The 18,105-nt window shown below is 54.2% G+C and overlaps 5 protein-coding genes across 5 annotated transcripts; 2 read left to right on the top strand and 3 right to left on the bottom strand.

Moving 5' to 3' along the window:
• Positions 1-295: 295 nt before the first annotated feature.
• Positions 296-3,670, bottom strand: HMPREF1541_02642 (uncharacterized protein; the record flags this gene model as incomplete). The annotated part of the gene is made up of 1 exon (XM_008716997.1): positions 296-3,670. The coding sequence occupies one exon, from the start codon at positions 3,668-3,670 to the stop codon at positions 296-298; it is 3,375 nt and encodes a 1,124-aa protein (XP_008715219.1).
• A 5,762-nt stretch (positions 3,671-9,432) lies between these two features.
• HMPREF1541_02643 (uncharacterized protein) lies at positions 9,433-12,078 on the bottom strand (the record flags this gene model as incomplete). Its single annotated transcript, XM_008716998.1, has 1 exon — positions 9,433-12,078. The coding sequence occupies one exon, from the start codon at positions 12,076-12,078 to the stop codon at positions 9,433-9,435; it is 2,646 nt and encodes an 881-aa protein (XP_008715220.1).
• A 602-nt stretch (positions 12,079-12,680) lies between these two features.
• On the top strand, positions 12,681-13,063 carry HMPREF1541_02644 (uncharacterized protein; the record flags this gene model as incomplete). Its single annotated transcript, XM_008716999.1, has 2 exons — positions 12,681-12,763; positions 12,826-13,063. The coding sequence occupies 2 exons, from the start codon at positions 12,681-12,683 to the stop codon at positions 13,061-13,063; spliced, it is 321 nt and encodes a 106-aa protein (XP_008715221.1).
• A 1,177-nt stretch (positions 13,064-14,240) lies between these two features.
• On the top strand, positions 14,241-15,275 carry HMPREF1541_02645 (uncharacterized protein; the record flags this gene model as incomplete). Its single annotated transcript, XM_008717000.1, has 1 exon — positions 14,241-15,275. One exon carries the CDS (start codon positions 14,241-14,243, stop codon positions 15,273-15,275), a length of 1,035 nt encoding a protein of 344 aa, XP_008715222.1.
• Positions 15,276-15,334: 59 nt separating this feature from the next.
• On the bottom strand, positions 15,335-17,199 carry HMPREF1541_02646 (uncharacterized protein; the record flags this gene model as incomplete). The annotated part of the gene is made up of 2 exons (XM_008717001.1): positions 15,335-17,009; positions 17,129-17,199. 2 exons carry the CDS (start codon positions 17,197-17,199, stop codon positions 15,335-15,337), a joined length of 1,746 nt encoding a protein of 581 aa, XP_008715223.1.
• Between the last annotated feature and the right edge of the window lie 906 nt (positions 17,200-18,105).

The following is an 18,105-nucleotide window of genomic DNA, read 5'->3' on the forward strand; positions in this document are numbered from 1 at the left end:
AATATACAGCATGGTGGAACAAGTCGGTGTAAATCACTGGCCGGAGCATCACCAGCACCGGTTTTAGCGTGTTGCGCAGTGCCTTGATTGGATGTATATCTCGGGTTGAAGGTATTTCGATCAATTTGGCCACCGCTTTCGTGCTACCGCTCCGAATGTTTCTATGGTACAAACATGTCCGTCGCCAGACAAAAGTAGTATCTAGTATTGTCATGAGTCATTAACACATTTTGGGTATCTTTTGGATGCAATAACAGGGTCCAGCCTCCCAACACTCAAGAACGCAACGGCTGTCTCACTTGGAGAACCGCTCCTGGATTTCTTTGTTGATCAACGCCTGTCCAGCAGTTCTGCGATCTTCGATGCTGGATGAACGGTCCCTCGCACGGTCACTGGACAAGCCACGAGAGAGCATGCCACGGAACAGGCCATTCCTGGTGTTGCGCTCAGTGACATCTTGCAAAGACGTCGAGATGAACTTGGGCTCATGCCTGTCGATTTGACAGAAAAGTGTCGAAAAAATGAAAGCCTCTCCATGCCCATTGTATAAAGGTAGGTGACGATAGCCTTTTTGCAGGCTGGATAATTTAGCGGTGAACACAGCAATTAGCTTGTCACTCTTGCTGTATGGTTTGCCATCTGGGCAATTGTAGACAATGAAGCGGACGAATACGAGCTCGGGATACTTGGTTTCCAAAGACAGCTCGATCGTCTCATCGAATCGAGGATTGTACCCATTGCCCGTGACTATAGCTGTACGGCGGCGAAAAGGCGACCCGATACCGTGGTAGTCGTTGGGTACTGAGCTCTCTTGGCCGCCTGTGCCATTCGCTATGCCTCTTGCTCTGTCCTCAGCTGAAAACATCTGGACTTCGATGAAGGGATTCAAAGCCTCGTTCTTGCCGACATTTGGCGGCCGTGGCAATTGCTGAGCCGAGATCATCTTGACAGAGAAGCTGATGGCGTACCGAGGCAGTTTTCTTCTTGTTTCGAAAGGCCCTTCTTTGGACCGAAGGTTCCGCAGCGACTCTGGCTTCAAGACATACCCATACTGATCGTTGCCAGCGGCAAACATGGCGTGATGCATTTGCATATGGGCATCGAAAGTTTGCCAGTTCAATGCCACCATCTGGACGCCCCTGCGCCAAAACGTGTTGGGATCGAAATTTGAGGATTGCAAGCGCATGGTTTTGGGGTAGACCCGGCATAGATGGGACACATTGTGATCCTCAAATAGTGCCTTTGTTTCCGCTGGTCGGCAAAGACCCATCGCTGTGTTCTCGTTGATGGAGAAAATATGGTTAAATTGTCGGAATGGAAGATCCTGAGGACCGCGGAGGGTGAACCCCTGTATATAGACACCGAGGCTCGAAAGATACGGTATGATTTTGCTAGTCTTCCGGGCCTTCGAGGGCGTCTCGCTTAGATCCGGTGACACTATATGAGCATCACTTTCCTCGCCTGCGCTGCTCGCACTTGTCGGACCCATGGAGCGATCTAATGGCGAGTAGGTGTGCTCAGACGCCACGGTCATAGCCGGACTAGGCAGAACCGGTATTGGTGGCATGGATGTGGAAGAAACCGTTGGTGTACCACGTCGATAAGGCGAACTAGCAGCTCTCTGCCTTGTTGTATGTGAGTCTTCCCGAGACGGCGCAAGATCAGCGTGGGCCTCGGTGGCTTTGACTTTGACCAGGATCTTATGCTTCAGTTCTTCTGGGGAGGGGAGATCAAAGAGATGGTCAGGGAGCGGCAACAGAAGCAGCTTGTCGCCAAAGACGGACTTCATGATATCGACCATTTTGCGCTGCTGTTCAGGGTTGCAGTGGACCTCAAGAGACACGATGACGGGGTATGGGGACACGTCAAACGCGCAATTGTTGATTGCACGGATGCAGTCGAGGAATGGCACAGATGTCGTGCGCGTGTGTCCATGAGTGACACGTGGATTGCCGTCGGATCCATCCCAACAGTCGACCTCGACACATCGACAGCCATGGCGTAAAGCGGTGATATAAGCTTCGGCAGAAGAATGGCCACCGACTTGCCAGCCAGTAAGGTAGGTATTGTGGGAGCTGGAGATGAAGTATGAGCTGAGGGGCTTGTCAAATTTGGGAACGGGTTTCGGGTCAGCAGTGTAGATATGGCAATCCTTAGATGCAATGAATGATGCAAATGCTGGATAGTCAATCCCATCCCACCGGTTCGAGTTTTCCTCCCGACGGCGTGAGGACTCGATCATGTCGTTGATTTTTTCCTCCCATCTCTGTTTGACGCTACCATCACGTAGCCTGACGCCTTGCACCTCCTCTAAGAACACCTCGAATTGTGTGCGAGTGATGACGGCTGCGTTGGGGGAGCGAATGCTGTCGAATAACATTCGTATGTCCTTACGCTCACGCAAGCGGCGAAGGAAGTCCTTGAACTGGTCATAGTTCAAAGATGCTGCATGGGTGCTGTCCGCTGCTTGGAAGGTATCTTCCAGGTCTTTTGCATGCGCATGGACATGCAGGCGACCACAGAGACTCTGAATTGCGCCGAGGTCAAGCCGTTCCCCCTTGGCAGATTCGGATTTGTGCATGCGTTGACGAATCTCATTGTCCCAGTGGGTTTTTATCAAGGTCTCGCGCTCGAGGGTGCCAGTGAGACTGGTCATGAGGATTTCACGGTGCTTAGCTAGGCTTTCCAGCGTGTCGATCCACAAATCGATTTCCTCCGGCGTTTTGGCCATGAGATGCAGGCTTTTGGCCCGATTTGAGGAATCGGATGCGGCGTAGTTGATTGTGAAGCAGAGCTCTGGGTTAACTGCGTCGCCACGAAGCTCCTGTTGATAGCTCGCAGCCTCTTCGCCCTTACGGATGCTTTTGATGTTATCAATGTGGAAAGACTTGGTGGAGACTTTTCCCTTCCAGTTGACGCGCGACCCAGATGCATCGAGGAAGAAAATCGTTTCTTCAGGCTTGTTCTTCTGAGTGACTTTGATAAGTGTGCTGCCCGCAACTAAGCTGTCCGGTATGGCAGGGGCTTGTCCCTCAGGACTGTAGTCCACCAATGTCGCAGGCTCACTGGTGATGCTCATAGTCTCGTAGAGACCAAGACCACTCTGTGCCAAGCCCATTGATAGATCTGGGGAAAAATGATCGAACGAACCAGTTTCAATGGGTACAGCTGTGGCAGCAGTGGTCTTGCTGTCGCTTCGTCTGCGCGCAATAGGTCCAGTGCTGTCATCCCGCCTTCGATGGTTCGAAGACGACGTCTTACGGCGTAGGGCTTGCTTGGTATTGGAGATTTGACCCTTTGCACTCTGGGAAAGCTTGCGGATAAGACCAGGATTGGAGTCTCTGCTCAGCGAAGGGGCCATTGGAGGGGCCACAACAGGCTCGGGCAGCTCGAAGGGACCAGGATTCATTAGCTGCTGCTGGCTAAGCAGCCCTATTGAGCTGATCGCAGGCGAAGACTGGACCGATGGTAGGTGAGGGCTGGCTGCTCGGGAAACCTGTGACGAGCTGCGCGCCGAGGCTGGGGTGACGGAAAACATTTGAGGGAAGTTCGAACTGTTAATGCGTTGAATAGAGGGCATCTTGTGTAGAGCTCTGGGTTGTCGGCCGGCCGGAGAAGAGTCGCGGCCAGAGTAAACCGTCAAAGCCGGAGAGCCTGAAGAGACGGCCATTGGGACAAGGCTGGGTCGTTTGAAACGCCCGTGGCTGTAGCTAATATAGAGAGAGTCTCAACGACTCGATAATCTTGACAAATAGGAAATGACAGCGGGTGGCAGGTGAGTCCAGCTCTGGGTAATTGTGAAGGAAATCGGCATAGTGGTCTCCTGGACTGGTGTGTCTGAGAAGGTGCCGTCTAGACGAGCAAGTGTCTATACAGCCATGGGGTCTCTTGCCGTTTGACCAGGCGTATGACTAGAAGGGATCTGTGTGATGCGCTTGCCAGCGAGTATTGGTGAAGAGATGCTTGGACAACAAAGCCAGCTCAGTTGTATACACAAATGTTCGATGCGGTAGCCACAGCAAGAAATGATCCGGCTCTGGTGAGGCAATGGGGGTATTTGGAGGGCGCTGGAGGTGGACGAGGCGGATATATGGGTCGTGGCCGTTGTAGTGACAAAGGAGCGAACGAGACAGCGAAGCGGTCTCTGCAAGTCGGGCTAAGATGTGCGCAGCACTGCTAGAGAAAGTTGGGAGGATTGGCAGCAGCCACGCACCATGGACTGGAGGTGCATCAAGGAAAGGATGCGCTGCTGGTGCTGGTGGACATGGACAAGGGCGAGGGAGGCAAAGCAAAGGGCCAAAAGTTAGGTCGTGTAAGGCGGGTCGTTATTTCGATACCAAAGCAGGCCGAAAAAATCCACACGGCTTAGCGTGCCCCTTTGACCCCTGCACATCAAGGCACTTCTGAGGTCATTAGCTGGGGGGACCCGCCCCTGTGTCTCGCTGCCGCTTGTTTAATTCTCCTGGACAGCCGTTGCAGTCCGGTATTGGCTTGTACTGACGGTTTTAACTGTACGTACGATACGGCATGCTTCGGACTCGCAGGCGATTTGCTTGGACGCGAAAGCGGAGGCTGCGTGCACTGCAGCATGGGTTCGCACCGCCTAGATCAGACAGCTCGCAACCAGCCGTTGGACAATAATTGGCAACATATTGGCAGCCTAGTCATTGTATGCATCTACGCATACATGCACGAGCGCCGATACCTGATCCAAGATCTGGGACCCAACGTCCTAGTCTGCCTTGCCCTCTTCCCACCGCCCTATCTCAAACCTTTGTTTGCAACCTATCTGAGGGGCGAGACTCATGCTTCAAGCAACTGCGCATAACGCGCTTGGCGTCGCCGGCGTGGTTTTGGCGCCCCTGCGGCATGCTGCTCTTCCCTGCGAGCGCTGCACAACTGTATCTTGCAATATGTAAATCAGCCACCCCACGCCTGTGGTAATGCTACCCCTCTCGTCTGGCGGAGGACTAACGATAGCATACGTGGCCTCCGTCTTATGGTGCAAGGCGCAGCATGCATAATGCCATGATAGATCATTCACCCAAGCCCGGCCCTCTTCGGCCAGGGCGTGCTGCGCTGCATGACACAGTAATGCATGGTCCTCCGGCCCTGCAATGCAAACCACCAGGTGACCGGTTCGCGTTGCAGAGTGCAGGAGTGAGGTTGCCTTGGCCCGACCGGCTGTGATGTCTCGCAGGTTGCAATCTACTGCCGACCCTTCCGTGCTTGTTCGTACAGGAGCCTCGCAGCTCACGTGCGGTACAGGCCGGAGAAACCATTTGAAATGCGGTTACAACACTCCCAGCGAACAAGGCCTCGGAACCTGGACAATAGACTTCAGCTACAACACGCGGAAGGGACAGCCTACGATAACTCCTGTTCAAGGCTCCAGGAACCAACGCTCTACTAGCCGCCCCTCCCTTTCCGTACTCGCCGGCCCACAGCCAGCTTCGGCTTCTGCGCTCCCCACCTTGGACTTGGAAGTCAGATTCGCCAGTGCTGCCTCCAGAGACTACATTCTTGACAGGCTTGCGCCGGCCATAGCGGAGCGCTCAACTACCATTTGTGAACCCCAAGTCATCACCTGACAAGGTGATAGGACCAACCATGGCGTTGGAACGTGAGCTCAAGCCTGCCAGGAGTCCAGGACTATGGATAGCCGGCATTGTTCCCCTGCCCAGCTATTTCCGTCACCACTGGGTCCGTTTCGTCCAGCGCAGTGTGACGAGATTCGAATTCCATGCCACGCGGGCTCCTCTGTGGATCATCTGACGTCGGCACATAATGATTGCTGCATATTTGTTACGACGGCAAATAAGAATTACTGACCATACATAATTGACGCGGGATAATCGCAAGCGACGCACCATCGGTAGGCACCCCAGATTACTCGTCTTTCTTCGACCCTCGCAGCGTGGGATCGTGGTGCGATACATCACATTCCCCTTTTGTACTGGTTGTCACACGGCTTCCCCCTTGTCCAACGATTGCCCAATTCCAAGCAACGGTGGACCCTACCCCCTTGCTGCTACAATCTCAGCTGTGAGGGCCTTCAGCTTACCTGCCGGTTCCGGCGTCGTGGCTCGTCATCTTCGGTGGCTTGCAGCATTGACAACCTTCTGGAAATGTGAGCGAGTCTAGGCGGGTCCATCACTCAAGCATTGTCCATTGTACCTGGGTGTACTGTATATACAGAGGTTATCATCTGATAGGGTCGTGGCGCCTCTGGCGATTGGAATAGGCACTGCCACGTAGTCGTGGACGACACCACACTGATCAGTTCTGCATTATCGTGGTCGACCAGAGCAGCCACCCCCCGGTCAGCGCAGAATCATCATACAGGGTGCACATTGTTGCGGACTGAGCGTACAGCGATTACCCTTGACCACGCGTGGCCTTCAACTTATCAAATGTGAAACTCGCAAATCTCTTGCCCACTTTCTGCCCCTGAGATCCTGGTGATCACTAATTACCAGACAAACCGCGTCTGCCGCATCACCACGTTAAACGAATTCTGGGGGCGCCCCTTTCCCGAGTTACGACAAGGGCGTTGTCGCCATTCTTTTCCTGACATCCTTGAAGGGTGGCTTCGATAAGCGAACAGCGACAACCTCTGGCGGCCCCAGGTGGAGAATGCCTAGCAGACCCTGAACTCGCCTGAGGCAATCGTGCGGCACTGCGTACCAGTATCTCGGGCCTCACTTTCTATTTTTTGCCATCTATTCGGACCCCCGGTTTTTTCTCTGACAAGGGCCTGATGGATGCCGACTCTCTCAGCATGGCGGTAGTGTCAACATCACTCGCAAGGTCAGGGCCCTTGCGAGGGCTGGATGGTTTTACGCCATCCAGGGCAACGCTGCTCGGACATGAGACAGGCGAGTGATTGAATGACCCGGTAGAACAAAACACAGAGCCCTGGACGGCCGTGCGAAATCGGGCCCAGTAATCCTTCTCCCCTTGGTCGCCTACGCTGGCACAACTGCCAGAGCACGCCCCGATGACTTACTCTCGGCAGACAGCATATCACGCCACCCACGATTGAAGCAAACTTTGCGAATGAAGATCCCGAAATATCAATTACTGCTTATCTCCTCCCATTGCACAACTGTACAGGGACGGCCCCAATCAGAAACTACGTCGTTGGTTCCATGCAGAGTGCGTGGTGCCAAATCAAGGGTACTCAGGCGTTGGTCACGGCCTTATGGGTAAGATATACGACGGCATGGTCCAGCCGACGCTGGCTACCTCATGTATTTCAACAGAATTTGTGGGCTCGAAGAAACACCAGAGTCGTCGCTGTCCATGGCCAAGGCGGCTGTGAAGACACAGCTGTCCCAGAAAAAAACTTCGCCTCATCGGCTACAATCGTGCTGACTGGACGTACGCATTCCTCAAGGGCTTTCATATAAAAGTGGCAGTAGCAGCACACCTGAAGGTCCCGCCGGGGAGATGTCGTCTGCCATGTATCCTCCCCATCATCTTGTGGCCAAAGTCAGTCAACTGTTCAAACCACGGATAGCCTCCTCCACTGAACCACACTGTCTTGGTAAAATACATTTGACACTGTCATTTTCTTTCTTCGCGGTCCTGCCTATGTCCGCGAGCTCGGAGGGACGATCACTGGATACATTTCTAGATTCTGTCACCCACAGGATCGAGCGGGCCTCGTTCTCATGCACTGCGACCTTCACAGCCAGCTCCCGGAGAAACATTTCGTACCACGCCTTAGCCTGGAATATCTTCTGCCGCAATACGCAGTGCCGAGGGCTTGCCGCTTGCTTGATAAAGCAGGGACTTCGAATGCGGCGCCTTGCGCTCGCCTGCGGTCAAGCCGAGCACGCACATCTCCCGATTAAGCAGACTGGGCGTCGACCTACCTCGTGGTGGGCTCACCGCATCATACAAAGGAATCCATAAAGGATCCCGATCGAGGCTCTGATGAGCTATCGAGAAGACCCCACCGCTTACGGCTGTGCGCCCTAGGCCAGCCGCAGCAATGCTGTGCAACCTGCAAGAGAAGCTCTAGCTGGCCCGCTGGCATTCCCGACAGGTACGGTGCCTGAGCATTACATCCATATACCACCCGAACCATGCTTGGGGCGCAACGTGCTATCATGTAACAGAGATGGAAACATCGAGCCGCTCAAGCGCCAGTGAAAACCTGCCCATGAGCTTTTCCGGCCAACATCAAGTTCGCCAAGTCGGTGAGGACAAGCCCCCTACTCCACACTACCGCGAGCCTCATCTCGATGCACACCATGACCTCAAGAAGTACCGCGCATGTCAATGACTCCGAAAAGGATCCTTTGCGCCTGCCCTAGAACTGCACGCTCAAGCCTAACAACGAAGGCGTTAATAACGGAAACGAAGTCGCGCATATCCCCAGCATCAACTACTGACAAATCCTGCCATGAACACGGCCTGCTGCAGAACATTGATCGTGTCAGAGGTTCAGCTGACGCCCGCAATCCAATCCCGGCTAACCAGATGTGCAAAAAGCGCCGTTTCAAAACATACAGACAGATACAGACCACCAGCATGCAGTCTGCACCACGCCTGCCGACGAGGGTCTTGATTGTCGAGGGCGAATCCGCCCCTGCCTAGACTATTCCGCTACAAGCTGGGCCAACCTACGCGTGTCCGAGTGACCGGTGAGTAAAATTGAATCCAAGTTCCTGGGGACTGTTGCGTGCATTGCGTGGACGAGTGGCTCCACTTATTAGGCAACCTTCGATGTGACACGGAACTCCCACTTGCGGCTTGCTGCATAATAGGGCGACGCTTGTCCCGCTGAGTAAGTGGCTAGCGACCTAGCAATGAAGAGATGAGGAGGACTGACAGGGAACATCCTATGGATCGGGTCGCGGCACGTGCCAGACCGACTCTCTGGTAAGCGAGCTGACGACCGTGATCAAACGTTTGGGGAGTGGTGGGACAACATGGGAGAGCGCACTGCGTCGTAGTCAAGTGATCGTTCCGTGAGAAGCTCGTGTGATGGTTGAGCCACGAAGCTGACAACTGACGTGGTCAGGCGTGTGAGTCTGGTCTTGGGGCGCGGAAATGATGTTAGTAGGGGCCGGAAGTCGTACGTCAGCCTCGAGCGTAGCACCACAACACCAGTATCACACGAGGTGATGGAAGTCTCGCTTGGAATCGATAATTCCACCCTTCTCTCAATCTCGGGCTTGAGGAGAGCGTTGTCGTTGTGGATCTGGGAGAACTGCTTGGGCCAGAGTATTGTATCGAAGCATGAAGCTACGCTCGGTGTGCAGCGGTTCAGTTATCATCTTAGAGTGTACACAAGGCAGCTCCTACAATCGAAAGCTATGCCTCCTATCGTGAAGCTCTCTACAACCTTCTAGCTTTGGTTCGGAGTACGTCGACTCGCAAACTACTACCATCGCCACTCCCACTCCCACTGGCCGAGCCCTATTCGGCAATCTTCCTACGCTTTCTCAACGTGCCCCTACCCTCCTCTGCGCCCAGACCCTCCTTCACGGAGGTGGTAGGAGTACTTGCACTCACTTCCTCTGCCAGTGCACTCACCACACTGCCCTGTCTCGCCTTGCCACTCGTATCACCCTCACTTACCCCACCCATAGTAGAGGTATCGCCCCGGCGACTGTCACGCTCTACTTCTCTCCACCGCTGCACCTGCCCATATACATCCTCGAACATCTCCCTCGCGTCGGTTATGATGCCCGTGTCCACCTCACTCTCACTTTCGCTCTCGTCCTCATCACTGCTTGTGGGTTCTGCATCCTCGTTCTCTACGGATGCCGCCGCCCTTTCCTCACTATCGCGTTCCTTCGAGACGACATCGCCGCCCCGCTTTCGCAGCCGCAAATTTCGACCAAATCCCCGCTCCGACGCAGGCAAGGGGTTGAACATGATCGCGTTGGCAAATACCCGAATCAGCTCTGTCTCGAGCTGCGCGGCGTTGACGATGCCTTTCGGTGGGACTAAGTCTTCGGTCTTTCTGACCAAGAACACACCGCTTCCCACCATTCCCTCCTTCTCCTCGCCAGTTTCCGTGACGATGGCGGACTCAAGTCCTTCTCCGTGCTCAGCCTCCAGGACTTCAATGGCAGCTACTGCGGCGCGCCCACCGCGGCCCACTGCTGTTTTGATTCCCTTCAAATCCTGCGGCCGCAGCACAAGGTCTTTGTACCCAGGCGCGTCTCGCTCCGAGAGCGGCTTGGCGAATACGCCTGCAAGTTTGTGTGAAATGATATCATTGAGCATGATTTGAGTAGTCTTAGTGAAGTTCTTGCTGACCAGGACAAGGTGTGGATGGCTTGGGTAGAAATGGTTGTGGTGCCCTGTAACGCGGGACGTCGAAGGCATTGGAGAACCTTGAGAAGGGGACGAGCGTTTGCGTTTGTTTGTGCCAGCGACATTGAGAGGGTTGGATGTGTCAGGGCGCGAGGTAACAGTATTGTTACGACCACGACCACGACGGCCACCGGAGGACCGGGCGTCAGCATTTGCCATGACAGAGTCAGATGGAGTAGGTTCCGGTAAGGGGGTGCTAGGAGCTTCGGTCTTGATGGTGGCAGGCTTTCGAGAATCGGTTTTGTCGATGACAGGGGTCTCCGAAGCCGGCGAGGCAACAGATTGGGATCGCCGAGAAGCAGCGACGCTGGGCGGGCGGCCCCGACGGGCACCGATCTGTTCGCGTTTCGGTACAGAATCTTTGAGAGGAGTGTGTGCTGAATGGGTTGATGCTGCCGGTGTGAATACCACACCCTCGGACTCACTAACAGGGCTAACGCTGCGCTCGGGGCGTGTGGGGCTTGGTGGTCGCATTGTATTGGGAGGGAGAGGCCTCCGTTTCCACGGTGTCGAGGATCCTGGCATGCGGACAATGTTTCTCCTCTGCATATTAGGAACGGGTGTGGTGGCAGCAGAATGTGGTTGGGGATACGGCGAATGCCCCGGTGATGGTTGCCACCCATGTGGTGGTTGATGATATGATACGGGCGCTGTTTGCGGATACGCCTGGTAAGATGTTGGATGGGGAGTCTGAAAATGTGGATGTTGCCTGCCCCCTGGAGACTGCACATAGTACGGTTGATTAGGGTACTGCATGTGGGCAGTGTATGCATTCGATGGAGGATACGGATGCTGCCATTGCGGAGGCGGCTGATGATATGGCTGCTGATATGGCGGATATTGCTGCTGATGGCCTGGGGCAGGAGAGCCTCGAGCGGGCGTAGAAGCTGATGATGATCCTTTGCGACTTCCATACTCCGTTGGAGGCGGCATCTGATGCACGCCAGGACTGTATGCCATCATCTGAGGGTGTCCTTGCGAGGCCTGGCCGTAGCCATGTTGGTGTGGAACTGGTGGTGGTGGGTATGGCTGACGAGACGAGGGGGGGGGAATGGCTCGGTTGTAGGGTCCTGGAGAGTGATGTTGCTGTTGGGTACTGGGAGCGGTTTGTGGCGGCGCGTGGCCCTCTGCTTGGGAATGCTGCGTCTGCGCCGGATGCGGATGCTGCTGCACCGACGGCTGCCCATGTACCGGTCCATCTTGCACTCGTGGTGCTGCACCTTGTACCGGCGTCGGCTGGGTGACAGCATCAGGTTCAGATGGCTTTTGCGCCTGTGCAAGATTGTTTTCGGTCGCATCCAGCTGAGACTGCTTTTCCAGCTCTTGTATTTCTTCTTGCAACTGCAAATATTCGTCTTCATCGCGCTTGATCTCTTTGACGGCTTCTTCGCGAAATCGAGCATAGAGCTTTTCTACAAGTAAATGGATCATCTCTTCCTGGCTCTCTCCATCAGGGCGAGGTGATGCGGACAGCTTCCGCTTGCGTGAATTCGACAAGCTTGCATCACCGTTGATTTTCGGGGAGCCTCCGCTCTCTTGACGAATCAATTCATCGTATAGGTTTTGTAGTGCTGCCGCGGTCAATCGCGTACCATCGTAAGACTCGCTTTCACGGATCAAGTCATTGGCGTTGAGCGCAGCAGCAATGTCGTTGAAAGCTGCCGCATCAGTGCCATATTGGGCGATCGATTGGCAGAGCTTGAGTGTCTCAAACGAGGTATAAGACGTTAGCGACGGCATCCCATCGTGGTTGTGCTGGAGATGACGGGAGAGATGGCTGCACTACTGTAGATTTTTTGCAGTTGGCGTTAGAGGCAGGAACGGCAAGTACCTGAATCGCTGGGCGTGCGTGATTCGTTGCCGGTGCTTAGAATTGCGCCTCTCGAGGTTAAGGACGCTGTTAATGAGGTTTAGCGATGGATGTGGATGAGCCGTCAAATTGCTACGCGTTTTCTGATGAGATTCAGGTTTGGCGAGTGGTGATCGGCACGGTTCAACTTCAAGGGACGCTTGGGGCAAGCCCCAGTCGGCGCCCGGGGCTAGGCAAGATTGCATTCAACCCTCAAACAGCTCCGGCTTGATCATGGATTCCTTGCATATCATACACCCTATATTCAGCGCCCTTTCTGCTGCCTTAAATATAAAGAAATCTGCCAACCCCTACTTGAGCCTGCACTAGACTATACCTCCTTAGCCACCGCAAAAACGTAGCGTTCACCCATCACTCCATCACAACACAATGTCCGGTGCCGACGGTGATAGCAAGCCCCGGGCCCGTCCCCAGTCGTGCGTGCCCCCCAACTTTGTGTCCAAACCCCTACTGATCCTTTTGTCTTAGGACCATGGCCCGCAGCTTCTCCGCTGCGCTCGATGAAATGTTCAAACTCGAAGGCGTTGGCGCCCTAGAACTGTCCCTGGAAAAGAAGTGCGTTAAGCCCCCCTGATCGTCGCATGTGCCGTATATGCATGTACTGAACTCTGCCGCAGGAAAGACGAAGTGGACAGCAAGAAATACCAACTCGACAACCTCGAGTCTCAACTGCGAGAGACTGAGCAACGCCTCAAGGAAATGGAAGCCAAACACCGCCGACGAAGCCAGATGCTCGGTACCAGTCGACGCTCCCCCATCCAAGACGTCTTTTCTGAAGGGCCTGAAACAGATGAAAGTGGCGATAGCGACGCCCAAGGACGATCATCGCCTTCCGATGGCGGCGGACGCCAATAGATGGCCCGTCCTTTTTCGACCGTCTTTTACCTATCCACGTACCTTGTCTATGCGACCTCTGTTTTGGCGACTATATCCTTGGATACGCAACCGGCAATACTGCGCATACGTATGGCGTTGAGGAGTTTCGACCTCTATACCCCCTGAGCAATTGGCTGAATGCTTGACCTCCATTAAAGCGTTGAATGGTTAGGCAGCAACTATTAACCGGTTCAGGGATGAGCGCCCCTATTGCAAGATTGGTTACACGCATACCAATCGCTCAAGAGAACTGGCCTCTGCTAGGAATGATAATGATCCATACCACCCACAACTTAATTACCTGATGAGCAACACCTCAAACGCACACCATCCGGCGTTGCTGCTGCTGCTGCTGCTCCTTCTTAGCATATCCGGGAGTAATAAAGAAGAGAAACATTGAAACGCGCAGGCAGATTTTCCATCTGCTAAGCATCTCTCTCCGCGGAATCCACTCTCTAGCCCATATCTAACCCACCGCCCTGGTCGAGAACGCGTCAGGGTCTGCTTCCTCCCAAACCTTCTTTCCACAGTGCACAGTGCCGAGATCAGGCGAAGATGCCCCGGACCGACCTGAAAACTGGTCCCTCGAATCCGGCATTAGGCTTGATTACCCAAGACGCGGCATGCGAACCTTGAAGTGCACATTGCAGCGACATACATGCCCCAGCCGCATTAGCTAATCCCTCCGCTTGCTCAAATAGACTTTGGGTGCAGAAGGCTCTACCAAAACTTGGCAATATGTCTCCGCACGCGGATCATCTATCGTCCATGCGACGACGTCGCCTTGAGACTTTCTACACTGCGCATTGCATTAGTCGAGCAGGGTTCGAGCCTTTCAGGCATGGCCTAGACACTCAGTGAGTGGCTGACACCCTCGAAAGCGCGGATAGGTACGAAGGTTAGCTAAGCTTTAGTCGCCCGGGGAGGTAAGCGTTGCGTGAATGGGTGGCAAGGTGGATGTTGTGCACATCGCGATGGCTTGAAAGTGACGAGACATATATATCTAGTCACCCTGGGTCCAAGATTGTCAAAGACCTTGCAAGTCCTCTCATCGACACGAATCCTACGCTCTAACACCCTCTGTTCTTGGCCAGCCAGACCCCAGGCCCAAATACCCAAAGTAATTCCCTCTCTGATCGATTCCAAATCGTCCAGCATGGCTTCCGTTATTCCCAAAACGATGCGTGCCGCTGTGGTCCACCAACCGGGCCCTCCCAGCGTCCTCACCCTGAGCAACATCCCAACCCCAACCCCAACTTCCTCGCAGCTCCTCCTGCACATCAAAGCCTTCGGCCTCAACCGATCTGAGCTCTTCACCCGACAAGGCCACTCGCCTGTGAGCGCCGTCCAATTCCCGCGCGTTCTGGGCATTGAGGCGGTGGGCCTCTGCGCCCGCGATCCCAGCGGCACTTACTCGCCAGGCACGCCGCTCGCCGTCTGCATGGGCAACATGGGCCGTGGCTATGACGGCGGCTATGCCGAGTATTGCTGCGTGCCGGTGGCGAACGTGCGTCCTCTCTACGCACAGGTGGCGCCCGGGCAGGAGCCGCCGGCGACAACACTCCCGTGGGAGGTGCTGGGCGCGATGCCCGAGATGTTACAGACTGCGTGGGGAAGCGTAGCAAAGGCGTTGAAGGTAGCTAAGGGGGAAAAAGTGTTGATCCGTGGCGGGTCGACGAGCGTAGGACTCGCGGCGGCTGGAATCTGTAAAGCCGCGGGCGCTCATGTGCTGGCGACGACGAGGAAAGGGGATGAGAAGACGAGGAAGCTGTTGGAAGGGTATGGGGTTGATGAGGTGGTGGTTGACAATGGGAAGGTTAGTGAGCAGTTGGGCGAGGAAGGGAAAGTTGATAAGTGCTTGGAACTGATTGGCACGGTAACGTTGAGAGACAGCTTGAAGTGTGTCAGGAAAGGGGGTGTGTGTTGTATGACAGGCATCGTGGGCAACTCTTGGGCCATGGAGAACTTCGAACCTATGGGAGATATTCCACCAGGAACGTATTTAACGGGCTACTCAGGTTCCACGTTGGAGTTTATGGAAATGCCTCTCCAGGAGATGATCAAGTTGGTTGAGGATGGAAAGATGAAGATACCAATTGGAAGGGTTTTCAAGCTGGAGCAGATTGTAGAAGCTCACGAGCTCATGGAGAAGAACCAGATGCAGGGGAAAGGAGTGGTGCTGACGGACTGAACGGGAAAGGAATGGGGACACAGCTGCGGTGTGTGGCCGCTCGATGAAGATTTGTGCATTTACGATGTTGCAACCATGCGCATAGCCGCCTGCCTCTTCCGTTGCGCTTTCTCGCCGCTCATAGGTTTTCTCTGCCTGGAAGGCTTATCGCGACTTCGCAAAACTCGTCCGTCCTTCCAGATTGACCAGGCACTCATTGACATCCTCGAGCTGACATGCTCACCGTTCGGTGTGAAAACTTCGACAGTGGGATGCTGGGATTGTTGCTGTAATTGTGGCGAATATGGCTTAAAGGCGGTGTGCGGTAGTGACAAATCTGACCCTGGTGATAACTCCGTGTGCTCACCATCAGCCAGGGAGTTTGGGTCCATAAATATTTTCTCTCTTGGCTTACGCCTGACTTGGCAAACCAGCTCGACCCATCCAACACCTTGGATAAGAATATCTGTAGAGTAGACACGGAAAGGAAGGCGTGAAAGTGGCACGCCAGACCGCAGCACTGCGCTTGCATGGTGCTTAGTCACGTCCGTTTCCAGGGAGAAGACCCCGGCCGACTGGAAGTGCGATCCTATGTCAGCTGCCAAGATTGAGGCGATGCCACTCTCACGCTCCTGCTGTTGAGTGCCGATAGCTTTGTCCGTCGAAGTGACATGCGCCTCAAGAGGAACGAAAGGATAAGCCAAAACCACCATGTCTCGATTGGCTTCGCCGAGAACAGGAGTGATCCTAACCACGCCTCCGCCAAGTAACAATGACTGCCCGGGTTTGAGTTTGTGCTGCTTCACTGTCGGTCGGGAGGTCATGACCAGATCAAGCTTATGTTCCGGTTGAATGTACCACTCCAAGTTCCCGCGTTCCAAGCCCGGCATATCAATTAGCTCGCCTTTATTGTTGCCAAAAGGGATGCGTATTGGGGATGCTGTAGTGCCGGGTAGACTCGATACTAGAGGTAGCGTCGGATATGGTACTTCCACCTGCGGTGGTGGTAGCAATTGCGATTCGGGCAAAAAATCGGGTATAATCCGTCGTTCTTCCGCCGCTTCTTGCAGAGGTAGTTCGTTGTGGAGTGATGTTTGCCCACCAGAGCCTTTGGGAAACAGTCCTTCGAAGAGGTTGGATTTGCCGACATTGAACTTTCCTATCATCCAATTCCCACCACCGCGCTCCCGGATCTCTTTCTTGAGCTCTGAAGTCCACCAACCGCGTTTCGAAGATACCAAATGGAGATTTCCTAGTCGCATGCCCTCCCCTGATCGGCCCAGGGCTTTCCTGAGCACTTCCCTGAAGTAGGGCATCAAAGAATCTACTTTCTCCTTCGTGGGTGCGAGCAGGTCCGACCTTGTAATAATAAAGGACATAGTGGGACGGACAGTGTATTGGTGCTGTGAGCGGCGATTCTGACTCCGCGGCTTCGCAAGAGACAGATATGAGTGTATGGATGGAATCAAGGACATCGGGAAATCAGCTGCGTCCAGGACGTGGTACACATGGTTCCGCTTGTGAGGTGATTCGGCGACGGAGTCGGCGATGTTTTCAATGGAAGGATGGTCAATCGAAGTCCCGCGCGAGCTATGAACTAGATCATGGCATCGATCGCAATGCGGAACACTGGATGCAAAACCTGAGGTCTCAGAAGCCTGGCTCTCAGTTGTGTCATCGAGTGCGGCAACTTTCTCGAAGTCGACAGAGACATCGTTTGCTCTAGCATCCTTGAGATAGGTTTTGACTGTCTTCCTCGATCGTGTGTAGTAGCCCGGTGAAGTGGCATCCGACTCTTGAGACAGGGCACCGCACCCCGGGCAGGTCAGAGGCAGCGACGACGGTGGAGAGGGGCGAGATAGATGTGTCTCTACCCAGTTATCACTAGCGGAAGATCTTTGGGCCGAGAGGCTTGTGTTGGATTGAAGCTCGACATTGGGTCCATCATGCGATCTGAAAAAGCTCGACGTCCGATGTTCAGAAATCCGGCGTAGGAGAACGCGAGGAGGTCCAACGCGTGGACACTGCAACGATTTTCGAGCACATCGCGCCACTCGCAAGATTGCTCGACTGAGAGTCCTGGTGTCGACCGCCTGCATGTACTGGCTGACTTGCGTGTAATATTGATGATGGATCAAGCATGAAGCAGTAAGAATCCGCTGGCTGGCTTTAAAGGATGCCAAATCCGCTTAGCTCCGTCCTTCAATCAAAGCTGGGTGGCGATGTTGCATCAACACCTCAAATCAATTATTACCTCAAATCAACTATTATGATCAGGATTCTTCCTCGGATGTGGTTAATTTTAGCATCTCTCTTATGCACTTTCTGAAGCAGCTAGCACGGGCAGGTTCACATCTCTCAGGTCGTTAGTGATGATATTGCCTCTCCCCGAAATCAACATGAAATGCTAGAACGGCCAAGATCCTGCGATGTCAATGTAAGCCATCGGGCTAATCGTCCGTCGTAATTAGGACCAGTTGTTGAACGAAAGCAAGAGCCCAAATAGGTACTAGTCGCTCCCGTTCCAGAGGCGAGCTAGACGACGGGCTGGCTATACAGCTCGACGTGACCAGGAATGTGACAAGATCAAACCGGCGGCAGGATGTGGACGGTCACCATGTGCGAGGTCGGCGTGATCTCCCTACCATCCACAATTCACCGTTCCCCCGGGATTTGAAATAAATGTCAGCACCAGCTCGTACTCACCGCCGACAATATCCTATTACACCTAACACCACCTCCACCCAGCAACAAGTGGAGCAGGTAAGCCAGCTCATCACAGCCTTTATCCTGGTCGGGGCCCTTCGTGCTTACCTTAGTATGTTGGTATAAGTAGAGAAGCCCGCTAGGC

The sequence above is a fragment of the Cyphellophora europaea genome (genome assembly GCF_000365145.1).
Source record: "Cyphellophora europaea CBS 101466 unplaced genomic scaffold supercont1.2, whole genome shotgun sequence".
Classification (NCBI taxonomy): domain Eukaryota; kingdom Fungi; phylum Ascomycota; class Eurotiomycetes; order Chaetothyriales; family Cyphellophoraceae; genus Cyphellophora; species Cyphellophora europaea.